A 14,732-nucleotide genomic window follows, 5' to 3' on the forward strand; every position below is an offset into this window, starting at 1 on the left:
GGACAACACCTCCAGGCTGTGTTAGGACTATTTGACCAATTTGGAGAGTGATGGAGTGCTGCATCAGATGACCTGGCCTCCACAATCACACAACCTCAACCCCATTGAGATGGTTTGGGATAAGTTGGACCGCAGAGTGAAGGAAAAGTAGCCAACAAGTGCTCAGCATGCATGGGAACTCCTTCAAGACTGTTGGAAAAGCATTCCAGGTAAAACTGGTTGAGAGAATGCCAAGAGTGTGCAAAGCTGTCATTAAGGCAAAGGGTAGCTCCAGTGAAGAATCTAAAATCTAAAATATATTTTTATTTGTTTAACACTTTTTTATTTACTTCATGATTCCATATGTTATTTCATAGATTTGATGGCTTCACTATTATTCTACAATGTAGAAAATAATACAAAATAAAATAAAGAAAAACCCTTGAATAAGTAGGTGTGTCCAAACTTTTGACTGGTACTCGTTGTTAGTAAAACGTTTTGGGAAACCTGGCTTCCCTTGGCATCCATAACTACACGCCACTGCAAATCAGTCTAAAGAATAAAAAAAAACATACAGAAACAGGAACACACACACCTGACATTTCAGGACTCTAATAGCTTGAACAACACTACATTGTATTAGCACTCCAAATTCGCATTGCCAATGGCACTAGTAGACTGGTGATTGTTTCCCTAATACAGATTCAGTGCAGACAGTGTGCGTGATGGGACCATAGCAGACACTCTAGCGACAGTATGGACACTTGAAGTCACTGACTCTACCTCTAAGCATGATTGACAGGCGGTGGGGGCGGGGGGTGGAGACTGAAGGCAGTCAGGCGAGCAGAGTTTTCCTGTTATAATAAAACAGTTTAATTGGATTTGTTCATATGCAGGGAGCGACTTGTCTGGATTAGCATATCAATGCCTTTACACAAATCAAATTTTCAAGAGCATTGAGCATTAAGCAGCACGAAATTAATTCTGCATGATACGCCTTTGGGCCTGGTGGAGTGTGTACAGAGGACACCCCTCCATACACCCTTCTCCACACCCCTGTCTGTCACACTACATCTTGTTACATTTAACATCTCTTTCTAGTTTAAGAGTAGTATGCTGATGACCACCTTCACTCTCTCCACCGGTACTCCTACTTGTTTGGTTCCCCGTAAGACTTCAAATCCAAAATAGTTTTTATTTTTGGCTTAAAATCTGCACCAATAAGTTTTGCAATTGAAAACAACATTTTCAAGGGCTAGTCTCTCAGGCTATCTCTCCCTCCTTCCCTTCTCATCTTCCTCCAGTCCTTGTTGTTTCGGAACACGTCTTTGGTGGCATATTCATGGTCAAGCATTTGAGCAAAGAACAGGGTCACTTCCATTGCAGAAAGGCTCAGCTTCACAGCTTTACCTGGAGAACAAGCACACACAGTTCAATAAAATGTTGATCTTAGTATATTTTCTATAAGCACCTCGCATGTGCTAAAGGGAAAAACGATATGCAGTGCCTTTAGAAAGTATTGATACCCCCAACTTAATCCACATTTTGTTGTGCTACATCCAGAATTCAAAATGGATGAAATATCTTTTTTCTCACCCATCTACACACAATACCCTACAATGACAAAGTGAAAACATGTTTTTAGAAATGTTTTCAAATGCTTTGAAAATGAAATACAGAAATATCTCATTTACATTGTCATGTTTTGTCATTGATTATCATGCCTTGTCCCTGTTCTTCTCCTTCTATTCGTTTCCCTCTGCTGGTCTTATTAGGTTCTTTCCCTCTTTCTATCCCTCTCTCTCCCCCTCCCTCTCTCACTCTCCCGCTCTCTCTTCTCTCTATCGTTCCGTTCCTGCTCCCAGCTGTTCCTATTCCCCTAATCAATCATTTAGTCTTCCCACACCTGTTCCCGATCCTTTTCCCTGATTAGAGTCCCTATTTCTCTCCTTGTTATTCGTTTCTGCCCTGTCGGTTCCTTGTCTAGAATTCACCGTGCTGTGCTTGTGTATCGCCCTGTCGTGTCGTGTTTTCCTCAGATGCTGCGTGGTGAGCAGGTGTCTGAGTCTGTTTGGTTCAAGTGCCTTCCCGAGGCAACCTGCTGTTCACCTGCTGTTCAAGATCGAGTCTCCAGTTTGTCCTCGTCATTTCGAGTGAAAGTTGTGTTTTTTGATTGTATTTACTTTACTGGATTAAAGACTCTGTTTTCGCCAAGTCGCTTTTGGGTCCTCTTTCACCTGCATGACAGAAGGAACCGACCAAGGAATGGACCCAGCGACTTCAGACGCTCGTTACACTGCCGTCGAGATCCAAAGAGCCATGCTCGGCAGACACGAGCAGGAATTGTCTGCTGCTCGCCATGCCGTGGAGAACCTGGCCGCTCAGGTTTCCGACCTCTCTGGACAGTTCCAGAGTCTTCGTCTCGTGCCACCTGTTACTTCCTGGCCTGCCGAGCCTCCAGAACCTAGGGTTAATAACCCACCTTGCTACTCCGGGCAGCCCACTGAGTGCCGCTCCTTTCTCACGCAGTGTGAGATTGTGTTCTCTCTCCAACCCAACACATACTCTAGAGAGAGAGCTCGGGTTGCTTACGTCATTTCACTCCTTACTGGCCGGGCTCGAGAATGGGGCACAGCTATCTGGGAGGCAAGGGCTGATTGCTCTAACAAGTACCAGAACTTTAAAGAGGAGATGATTCGGGTTTTTGACCGTTCAGTTTTTGGTAGGGAGGCTTCTAGGGCCCTGGCTTCCCTATGCCAAGGTGAACGGTCCATAACGGATTATTCTATTGAGTTTCGCACTCTTGCTGCCTCTAGTGAGTGGAACGAGCCGGCGCTGCTCGCTCGTTTTCTGGAGGGACTCCACGCAGTGGTTAAGGATGAGATTCTCTCCCGGGAGGTTCCTTCAGATGTGGACTCTTTGATTGCTCTCGCCATCCGCATAGAACGACGGGTAGATCTTCGTCACCGGGCTCGTGGAAGAGAGCTCGCATCAACGGTGTTTCCCTGCTCCGCATCGCAACCATCTCCCTCCTCTGGCTCAGAGACTGAGCCCATGCAGCTGGGAGGGATTCGCATCTCGACTAAGGAGAGGGAACGGAGGATCACCAACCGCCTGTGCCTCTATTGCGGAGTTGCTGGACATTTTGTTAATTCATGTCCAGTAAAAGCCAGAGCTCATCAGTAAGCGGAGGGCTACAGGTGAGCGCAACTACTCAAGTCTCTCCATCAAAATCCTGTACTACTTTGTCGGTCCATCTACGCTGGACCGGTTCGGGTGCTACATGTAGTGCCTTGATAGACTCTGGGGCTGAGGGTTGTTTCATGGACGAAGCATGGGTTCGGAAACATGACATTCCTTTCAGAGAGTTAGAGAAGCCTACGCCCATGTTCGCCTTAGATGGTAGTCATCTTCCCAGTATCAGATTTGAGACACTACCTTTAACCCTCACAGTATCTGGTAACCACAGTGAGACTATTTCTTTTTTGATTTTTCGTTCACCGTTTACACCTGTTGTTTTGGGTCATCCCTGGCTAGTATGTCATAATCCTTCTATTAATTGGTCTAGTAATTCTATCCTATCCTGGAACGTTTCTTGTCATGTGAAGTGTTTAATGTCTGCCATCCCTCCCGTTTCTTCTGTCCCTACTTCTCAGGAGGAACCTGGCGATTTGACAGGAGTGCCGGAGGAATATCATGATCTGCGCACGGTCTTCAGTCGGTCCCGAGCCAACTCCCTTCCTCCTCACCGGTCGTATGATTGTAGTATTGATCTCCTTCCGGGGACCACTCCTCCTCGGGGTAGACTATACTCTCTGTCGGCTCCCGAACGTAAGGCTCTCGAGGATTATTTGTCTGTGTCACTTGACGCCGGTACCATAGTGCCTTCTTCCTCTCCGGCCGGGGCGGGGTTCTTTTTTGTTAAGAAGAAGGACGGTACTCTGCGCCCCTGCGTGGATTATCGAGGGCTGAATGACATAACGGTTAAGAATCGTTATCCGCTTCCCCTTATGTCATCAGCCTTCGAGATTCTGCAGGGAGCCAGGTGCTTTACTAAGTTGGACCTTCGTAACGCTTACCATCTCGTGCGCATCAGAGAGGGGGACGAGTGGAAAACGGCGTTTAACACTCCGTTAGGGCATTTTGAGTACCGGGTTCTGCCGTTTGGTCTCGCCAATGCGCCAGCTGTTTTTCAGGCATTAGTTAATGATGTTCTGAGAGACATGCTGAACATCTTTGTTTTTGTCTATCTTGACGATATCCTGATTTTTTCTCCGTCACTCGAGATTCATGTTCAGCACGTTCGACGTGTTCTACAGCGCCTTTTAGAGAATTGTCTCTACGTAAAGGCTGAGAAGTGCTCTTTTCATGTCTCCTCCGTTACTTTTCTCGGTTCCGTTATTTCCGCTGAAGGCATTCAGATGGATTCCGCTAAGGTCCAAGCTGTCAGTGATTGGCCCGTTCCAAGGTCACGTGTCGAGTTGCAGCGCTTTTTAGGTTTCGCTAATTTCTATCGGCGTTTCATTCGTAATTTCGGTCAAGTTGCTGCCCCTCTCACAGCTCTTACTTCTGTCAAGACGTGTTTTAAGTGGTCCGGTTCCGCCCAGGGAGCTTTTGATCTTCTAAAAGAACGTTTTACGTCCGCTCCTATCCTCGTTACTCCTGACGTCACTAGACAATTCATTGTCGAGGTTGGCCTTCAGAGGTAGGCGTGGGAGCCATTCTATCCCAGCGCTTCCAGTCTGACGATAAGGTTCATCCTTGCGCTTATTTTTCTCATCGCCTGTCGCCATCTGAGCGCAACTATGATGTGGGTAACCGTGAACTGCTCGCCATCCGCTTAGCCCTAGGCGAATGGCGACAGTGGTTGGAGGGGGGCGACCGTTCCTTTTGTCGTTTGGACAGACCATAAGAACCTTGAGTACATCCGTTCTGCCAAACGACTTAATGCCCGTCAAGCTCGTTGGGCGTTGTTTTCGCTCGTTTCGAGTTTGTGATTTCTTACCGTCCTTGTAGCAAGAACACCAAGCCTGATGCCTTATCCCGTCTGTTTAGTTCTTCTGTGGCTTCTACTGATCCCGAGGGGATTCTTCCTTATGGGCGTGTTGTCGGGTTAACAGTCTGGGGAATTGAAGGACAGGTTAAGCAAGCACTCACGCACACAAGCGCGCGGCGACGCAGTGTGAGTGAGTGCTTGCTTAACCTGTCTCTCAATTCCCCAGACTGTCAACCCGACAACACGCCCATAAGGAAGAATCCCCTCAGGATCGGTAGAAGCCACAGAAGAACTAAAGAGACGGGATAAGGCATCAGGCTTGGTGTTCTTATTACCCGGGCGATAAGAAATCACAAACTCGAAACGAGCGAAAAACAACGCCCAACGAGCTTGACGTGCATTAAGTTGTTTGGCAGAACGGATGTACTCAAGGTTCTTATGGTCAGTCCAAACGACAAAAGGAACGGTCGCCCCCTCCAATCACTGTCGCCATTCGCCTAGGGCTAAGCGGATGGCGAGCAGTTCGCGGTTACCCACATCATAGTTGCGTTCCGATGGCGACAGGCGATGAGAAAAATAAGTGCAAGGATGGACCTTATCGTCAGACTGGAAGCGCTGGGATAGAATGGCTCCCACGCCCACCTCTGAAGCGTCAACCTCGACAATGAATTGTTTAGTGACGTCAGGAGTAATGAGGATAGGAGCGGACGTAAAACGCTTTTTGAGGAGATCAAAAGCTCCCTGGGCGGAACCGGACCACTTAAAGCACGTCTTGACAGAAGTAAGAGCTGTGAGAGGGGCAGCAACTTGACCGAAATTACGAATGAAACGCCGATAGAAATTAGCGAAACCTAGAAAGCGCTGCAACTCGACACGTGACCTTGGAACGGGCCAATCACTGACAGCCTGGACCTTAGCGGGATCCATCTGAATGCCTTCAGCGGAAATAACAGAACCGAGAAAAGTGACAGAAGAGACATGAAAGGCGCACTTCTCAGCCTTCACGTAGAGACAATTCTCTAAAAGGCGCTGGAGTACACGTGGAACGTGCTGAACATGAATCTCGAGTGACGGTGAAAAAATCAGAATATCGTCAAGGTAGACAAAAACAAAGATGTTCAGCATGTCTCTCAGTACATCATTAACTAATGCCTGAAAAACAGCTGGAGCATTAGCGAGACCAAACGGCAGAACCCGGTACTCAAAATGCCCTAACGGAGTGTTAAACGCCGTTTTCCACTCGTCCCCCTCTCTGATGCGCACGAGATGGTAAGCATTACGAAGGCCCAACTTAGTAAAGAACCTGGCTCCCTGCAGAATCTCGAAGGCTGATGACATAAGGGGAAGCGGATAATGATTCTTAACCGTTATGTCATTCAGCCCTCGATAATCCACGCAGGGGCGCAGAGTACCGTCCTTCTTCTTAACAAAAAAAAAACCCGCTCCGGCAAGAGAGGAAGAAGGCACTACGGTGCCGGCGTCAAGAGAAACAGACAAATAATCCTCGAGAGCCTTACGTTCGGGAGCCGACAGAGAGTATAGTCTACCCCGAGGGGGAGTGGTCCCCGGAAGGAGATCAATACTACAATCATACAATATATAATATATTATATACGACCGGTGAGGAGGAAGGGAGTTGGCTCTGGACCGACTGAAGACCGTGCGCAGATCATGATATTCCTCCGGCACTCCTGTCAAATCACCAGGTTCCTCCTGAGAAGAGGGGACAGAAACAGGAGGGATAGCAGACATTAAACACTTAACATGACAAGAAACGTTCCAGGATAGGATAGAATTACTAGACCAATTAATAGAAGGATTATGACATACTAGCCAGGGATGACCTAAAACAACAGGTGTAAAAGGTGAACGAAAAATCAAAAAGGAAATAGTCTCACTGTGGTTACCAGATACTGTGAGGGTTAAAGGTAGTGTCTCATATCTGATACTGGGGAGATGACTACCATCTAAGGCGAACATGGGCGTGGGCTTCCCTAACTGTATGAGAGGAATGTCATGTTTCCGAGCCCATGCTTCGTCCATAAAACAACCCTCAGCCCCAGAGTCTATCAAGGCACTGCATGAAGCAGCCGAACCGGTCCAGCGTAGATGGACCGACATAGTAGTACAGGATCTTGATGGAGAGACCTGAGTAGTAGCGCTCACCAGTAGCCCTCCGCTTACTGATGAGCTCTGGCTTTTTACTGGACATGAATTGACAAAATGTCCAGCAAGTCCGCAATAGAGGCACAGGCGGTTGGTGATCCTCCGTTCCCTCTCCTTAGTCGAGATGCGAATACCTCCCAGCTGCATGGGCTCAGTCTCTGAGCCGGAGGGAGGAGATGGTTGCGATGCGGAGAGGGGGAAACCCGTTAACGCGAGCTCTCTTCCACGAGCTCGGTGACGAAGATCTACCCATCGTTCTATGCGGATGGCGAGTGCAATCAAAGAGTCCACACTGGAAGGAACCTCCCGGGAGAGAATCTCATCCTTAACCTCTGCGTGGAGTCCCTCCAGAAAACGAGCGAGCAGCGCCGGCTCGTTCCAGTCACTAGAGGCAGCAAGAGTGCGAAACTCTATAGAGTAATCCGTTATGGATCGATCACCTTGACATAGGGAAGCCAGGGCCCTAGAAGCCTCCCTACCAAAAACTGAACGATCAAAAACCCGTATCATCTCCTCTTTAAAGTTCAGGTAATTGTTAGAACAATCAGCCCTTGCCTCCCAGATAGCTGTGCCCCACTCTCGAGCCCGGCCAGTAAGGAGTGAAATGACGTAAGCAATCCGAGCTCTCTCTCTCTCTCTCGAGTATGTGTTGGGTTGGAGAGAGAACACAATATCACACTGGGTGAGAAAGGAGCGGCACTCAGTGGGCTGTCCGGAGTAACATGGTGGTTTATTAACCCTAGGTTCCGGAGACTCGGCAGACCAGGAAGTAGCTGGTGGCACGAGACGAAGACTCTGAAACTGTCCAGAGAGGTCGGAAACCTGAGCGGCCAGGGTCTCAACGGCATGACGAGCAGCAGACAATTCCTGCTCGTGTCTGCCGAGCATAGCTCTCTGGATCTCGACGGCAGTGTTACGAGAATCCGTAGTCGCTGGGTCCATACTTGGTCGGATCCTTCTGTTATGCAGGTGAATGAGGACCCAAAAGCGACTTAGCGAAAACAGAGTCTTTATTCCAGTAAATGGCAAAAGTAATAATCCTGGAACACTGAAGAAGAAAACAAAACAGGAAAAAAATTAAATCCACTCGTAGTAACGAGGACAGACTGGAGACTCGACCATTGACTGCAGGTTGCTTCGGGAAGGCACCGACCGTAGCAGACTAAGACACCTGCTCACACGCAGCATCTGAAGGAGACAAGACACGACAGGGCGAGACAAGGACACAGCACAGCGAACATCATACAAGGATCCGACAAGGACAGAAGCGGAAAACAAGGGGAGAAATAGGGACTCTAATCAGAGGACAAAATAGGGGACAGGTGTGAAAAGACTAAATGAGTGAGTAGGAGAATGAGGAACAGCTGGGAGCAGGAACGGAACGATAGAGAGAGGAGAGAGAGGGAGGGGGAGAGAGAGGGAAAGAAAAAGGGAACGAACCTAATAAGACCAGCAGGGGGAAACGAACAGAAGGGAAAGCACAATGACAAGACAATATATGACAAAACATGACAGGTACACCATCCAAAGTGTAATTAACAACTTCACCATGCTCAAAGGGATATTTAATGTCTGATTCATTATTTTTCTTTATCCATCTACCAATAGGTACCCTTCTTTCAGAGGCATCTCGTCTTTGTGGTTGAATCTGTTTGAAATTCACTGCTCAACTGAGGGAACTGGGGTACAAAGATGAGGTACTTGTGAAAAAATAATGTTTATTATTGCACACAAAGCAAGTCCATGCAACTTATTACGTGACTTGCAGAGCACATTTTTACTCTTGAACTTATTTAGGCTTGCCATAACAAAAGGGTTGAATACTTATTGACTCAAGACATTTCAGCGTTTCATTTGTAATTCATTTGTAAACATGCCATTCCCCATTGACATTGACACAAAATCTCAATTTAATAAATATTTTAATTCAGGCTGGAACAACAAAATGTGGAAAGGGTGTTAATACTTTCTTAAGGTACTGTAGAATAATTGTGTACTCAGCTTTACTTCTTTGTCTTTTATTACAGTCTGAAACAAAAATGTGAAAACAATCTTGACCTTGTCATTTTCTTATAGTTGGAGGGTGGAGCGGCGCCACTTTATGTGTAGCTGAAGGGACAAGAGGTCGCTGTGACCTCTGATATCATCAAAGTCACTCATTAAAAACAATGTCAACTGAGCCAGGATCACAGTCAACTGAGCCAGGATCACAGTCAAAAATATTTAGCTGATTTGGTCACTCATCTGTATAACCAAATGTGCCAAATCATCCCCATAGGTCCACTAGGGGCAGGCTCAGCTGGCCAATTAATGCCTAGAGAGAGAGGCTGAGGCCTGCAGTGAGCGGCTGTGGATTTACATTTTAGACCAATCCGATGGAGTCAGCTATGGAGGCCTGGACCCAGGGAGAGATTTCACTACACACACATGGATTAAACATATTATTTTATATAGGAGCTGTCGGGGCTGCACTATGGGGAGAAACTGTAAAAACTATGGTTCTCAATCAAAATGTTTGATCCAGCCAGCCAGATACATCCCCAGGCTGTATGTCCTAAATAAAGGGGCTGATCCTTTCTGGGCCGCTGTTGATCCATGCAAATCAATACAGAGTTCAGCAACAACCTTCTGGTGTGAATGATGAGAGGGAGGGTCCTCCCCAGTGTCGTAGATAGAAGAGAAAGTGTCAACAATATTCAACTTTTAATCTGACCCAGACAGAATGTGTGGAGAGTCTAAAGGGGGCTTCATAACTCAACTCTCATGCAGTAGGAAAGCTACTTAGATCTTTCAAGTGCATGGCCTGTCTTTGATACGTGCTGTGTGTTTACTTCTAAATTTTTGATGATCTAAGGGGGTGAGTATAAGGCCTTCAAACCACCAGGGCTGTACTGACCATTGTGGTAGAAGGGGATGTCATCTGGGAGAGGCTGGCAATCTGGGGTGAAAAAGGCATCCTTGTGCTCCAGAAACTCCGTCCTCATAATGTACTTCTCCTCTTCACACCTGAGGGACAAGAGTGTGTTTCAGAATGAGACCTTTTTTAATATACTGTGCATACATCCACCTCCCACATATTCAGCATATAATGTAGAAAAACAAACCCCAATCTCCAGCACTGCTGCTCCTCTTCTTCTCTTTTTTTGATCTTCAATGCTTTTGCCGCCTCAATCTCTTCCTTTGACTTATTCTTCTTTGTAGTGACTGGATGCTCCCCCTCCTCTTTCTTTGGCTTCTGGGTGACTAAGACCTCACCACAGAAACAAGACAACTTACACAGTAGACGATTTAGACAATCAGTAAGCCCATTGTAAACTTTCCCAAAATGTTCACAGCATTTCATACAAAAGGAAGCTTGTTTGTAATTCCAGCTGTACCAATCTGAGTCATATGCTCCAAGCCCTAACATCTTTGTGGATACAATGAAATACAATACTTAGCTCAAATGCTTGTTGATGTGAGTAATGTGGGAAAAATGATGCAACTACTCAACCAGCTGAGGACTAGAACATCTGCCTGCTCAGGGAGGATGTCTACATTCTCTTTCTTTATCCCCATCGTCTCTGTCCCCCGGCCACCCTCATCCTCCTCTGTCAATTTCTTCTTCAACCTGAGGACAGCAAATATAGTCTCTGTACAACAACAAAAAGAACAACACTATTTGCTCACCTCCAACAGGTAAATGGTGTGGTAGTCAGAATTTAGGGTTATTGAATGAGCGAGTGAGGGCTAACATATAATAAGGAGACCCACTCACATTGGGGTTGTAGGGGAATATGAGGGACCCTCCATGGGCTCATCCTCCTCCTGTCTTTTTCCTCTTGTCCCCCCTCCTCTCTGGCACAAAGTCTCCATCTGCTTTCATAGCCAAATGAAACCTGATGAGCGAGCAGAGACACTCTGAACAATGACAGCCCTTAATCTGTCACTTTCACTCACATAGCAAGCTGGTTGGAAAGCAGACCCACAACCTGCTGAGGTCCCCTTTTATTTTCCATTAAGACCTGGCTATCCTTAGAGTAATAACTCTATCCAAAAGTACACAATGATGATTCAGTGACCACACATAATGACATAATTACAGTGATTAAACAACATTATAGAGAAGGGCCTGATGATGATGGTATGATTATGGCAATTAGAAATAATAATCATTACAGGAAGGCAAGCTTGAATTTCCCTGCAGTGTGGCTTCGAAGTGTTAAGGAAATGCATCAAATTAATAGATAAAATCATTACAACCACCACTGCCACCAAATTACAGTAGTACTTAATTTCACATGGTTGGATGGAAGGGAATGAGGATTAGGAAAATGTCACATGATGCCGATAGGTTTGTCTGTACTGCAGAACCAGCCTCAGTAAGTCAAAAACAGTGGATTAACATATTATGTCATTCACTTTGTCAGTGTGACTGTAAGTCAGAAAAACACATAGCAAAATCGACACAATCTGCCACCCCTGTTATCTGTAGTAGATTGTATGCAACAGGCCCTGGACCAAACCGCACCTTTCAAACCACCGTTCATCCACTCAGAAAATGACGGATTCTCATTTATTGCTTTTCTGACAAGTCACAGATATTTTTCTTTAATACAGCAATAAATCAATTTCCTGAGAGACAGCCAACGCTCCCTGAAAAATGGGAATGGATCCTGCAGGCTCTTGGACATCCAAATCACAATAATTAATTTCCATCACCTGCGGAAGAAAGGGGAAAAAAGTGATTCAATTTGAAACGTTAATGGATTAAAACTCATTTCAAATGGCAGCAGTAAGGTGCTGATGTGACACATTCTGAGCGATATCAAGCCACTCAACTGCAACAGAAATGCTACGTGAGTAGGTCCATGACAATTAGCTGCCCTCTCATCACTAATATTGTTAATAAGACGCAGTCTCAGAGGAAAATGCCAATCTCACATACTGTAGTCATCAAAACTCTCTGTGCTCTTTGTTTTGACAGCCTTGGCTCAATCGGGCGGCAGGTAGCCTAGTGGTTAGCGCATTGGACTAGTAACCGAAAGGTCGCAAGATCACATCTCTGAGCTGACAAGGTTAAAATCTGTCAGTCTGCCCCTGAACAAGGCAGTTAACCCACTAATCCTAGGCTGTCATTTAAAATAAGAATTTGTTCTTAACTGACTTGCCTAGTTAAATAACTAAAATATATAGAGGGAAAACAAAGAAAAAACATGTTAGATCTAAGCATATTATTATACTCTCACTGAACAGAAACTGCAAAGTGGTACTCAGTGGTATTTTTAACTACTACATTATTAGGCTACATGATGAAGAACTCAATAATTTACTAAGTAAATTGCCACACTTCAACTAACAAAGGCCTGCCAGGGACTGTGAATAATGTAACATTTCAATCAAAAACACCTAAATAAAACGTAGGATGGAGGTGAAAACCCCTTTCCCTATATTTACAAATGCAGTATGAGGGTAATGGACCTTGGGCACCAGTCCAAGTACAGTATCAGGAAATCCATTCCAATCTAGTTGGTTTGGGGAGCTTCTGAAATAAACCAACATGGGGTTCACACAGGGAGAAGCTGGCAGCACAGACTGAGAAGATACAACTGGGGGTCACATTTTTCAGGAAAAACTATCCAGCATTACAAATGTCAAATCCCTGCCTGTGCCATTAAACCCCTACAACTCATCCAGAACGCCGCAGCCCGTCTGGTGTTCAACCTTCCCAAATTCTCTCACGTCACCCCGCTCCTCCGCTCTCTCCACTGGCTTCCAGTTGAAGCTCGCATCCGCTACAAGACCATGGTGCTTGCCTACGGAGCTGTGAGGGGAACGGCACCTCAGTACCTCCAGGCTCTGATCAGGCCCTACACCCAAACAAGGGCACTGCGTTCATCCACCTCTGGCCTGCTCGCCTCCCTACCACTGAGGAAGTACAGTTCCCGCTCAGCCCAGTCAAAACTGTTCGCTGCTCTGGCCCCCCCAATGGTGGAACAAACTCCCTCACGACGCCAGGACAGCGGAGTCAATCACCACCTTCCGGAGACACCTGAAACCCCACCTCTTTAAGGAATACCTAGGATAGGATAAAGTAATCCTTCTCACCCCCCCCCTAAAGATTTAGATGCACTATTGTAAAGTGGCTGCTCCACTGGATGTCATAAGGTGAACGCACCAATTTGTAAGTCGCTCTGGATAAGAGCGTCTGCTAAATGACTTAAATGTAATGTTAAATGTAATAAATTGTAGCAGTGGTGATTTAGGCCAAAATGCTGCTACTGTAGCTGCTCCTGCTGATAGCACTACTTACATCACTGTTAGGCTAATACAAATGCAAACAAATTGTTACAATATGTAGTGTATGTATGCCTTAAGACAAAGTGATAGACCTTTTTCTGCCCACTGAGACTCCTCTGTGGGTTTAGTTCCGTCTTTCTTGTGTTTTGTACTGTCATACAAAGCAGAGGGATAGGGAGAAATATATAGGTTATTTAACTCCCCAGCTGTGTCATATTTCTCTCCCCCCTGAGTTGGTAACCTCCACCTTAACTCCAGTCTGCTATGAAATGTTATCATGGCCTGTCACAGAAGGCTGCTGCCAGTCGTGTTTACAGGTGTTTTTCTTTTCTTTCGTCCTATTAATTACACTCGCCAGTGACGGATGACTCTGGATTCATTTGTCTGCTCATATAATGCATCAGATATCAAGGTGAATTAATTTATTCATATAAAGATGGAGTACCCTACTCTGGGTAATGAATGCAGGCGCCCACCCACTCACTCACTCTAGCACGTTGCTAGATTTACAATTGCTGGTGAGTCTCGTTTGGTTAGAGGCTTAATTTGTCTAAAGAATTTTGCAGCATGAAAGGCGAGTCTACACTGCAGAGTTGTGATGTGTATAACAATAGCCAGATGTTGATTGTGATGTTGAAGTTAACTGTAATACAGAAGGATAGAAGCCATGAAGAAAGGTTGGATGCAGTGGGTAGAAAAGATAGTGAGACTGACTACCTGCATGCAAAGACCATCTACACATAATGAGATTTAAAAAGAATAGTGAATATTAAGTGAACATGATTCAGATTAGACATAGCTAGTGTAATATACAGTATGTGTACTATTAACTTGGATCTTGGAGATAGTGAGGAAGTCAAATTTATGGATGCCTTTGGCTGATGTGTTACTGAGATTGACATTGCACATATTAGCCTATAAAACAGGGATCATCGACTAGAATCATTATTATTTTCTTGAGCGGATGGTCACGGGGCCAGAACACAATTACAAATCATTTGTAGACTGCAAATTGACCGCAAAAAGCCCAAACAGATTTAATATTCAACTAAAACATTATTTCAAACCTTGCTTACATTTGTATTCATATCACGCTGTATAATGATAGGAGACAAGCACAGGAATATGTAATAGGGTTTTTTATTTTCTCCAAACAAAGGAACGAGGTGTAAACCTCTAAATAATACACGGGACGAGACCCGTAAAACAAGTGCACAATAACACGTAGCATGGAAGCCAATACAACAGCACAGGTGCTCACAAGACCAACGGACATGGTAACAAAAACCGACAAGGACAATGGGGAACAAAG

The 14,732-nt window shown here is 45.5% G+C and overlaps 1 protein-coding gene across 1 annotated transcript; it reads right to left on the bottom strand.

The window, feature by feature from the left end:
* Window positions 1-468: 468 nt before the first annotated feature.
* Window positions 469-11,022, bottom strand: LOC123992379 (DNA topoisomerase 1-like). The gene is made up of 4 exons (XM_046293524.1): window positions 10,899-11,022; window positions 10,246-10,751; window positions 10,038-10,147; window positions 469-1,389 (listed from the first exon to the last, which is right to left on the bottom strand). Exons 2-4 carry the CDS (start codon window positions 10,548-10,550, stop codon window positions 1,235-1,237), a joined length of 570 nt encoding a protein of 189 aa, XP_046149480.1. The 5' UTR covers window positions 10,551-10,751; window positions 10,899-11,022; the 3' UTR covers window positions 469-1,234.
* Window positions 11,023-14,732: the final 3,710 nt, after the last annotated feature.

This window comes from Oncorhynchus gorbuscha, linkage group LG02, assembly GCF_021184085.1.
Source record: "Oncorhynchus gorbuscha isolate QuinsamMale2020 ecotype Even-year linkage group LG02, OgorEven_v1.0, whole genome shotgun sequence".
Taxonomy (NCBI): Eukaryota; Metazoa; Chordata; class Actinopteri; order Salmoniformes; family Salmonidae; genus Oncorhynchus; species Oncorhynchus gorbuscha.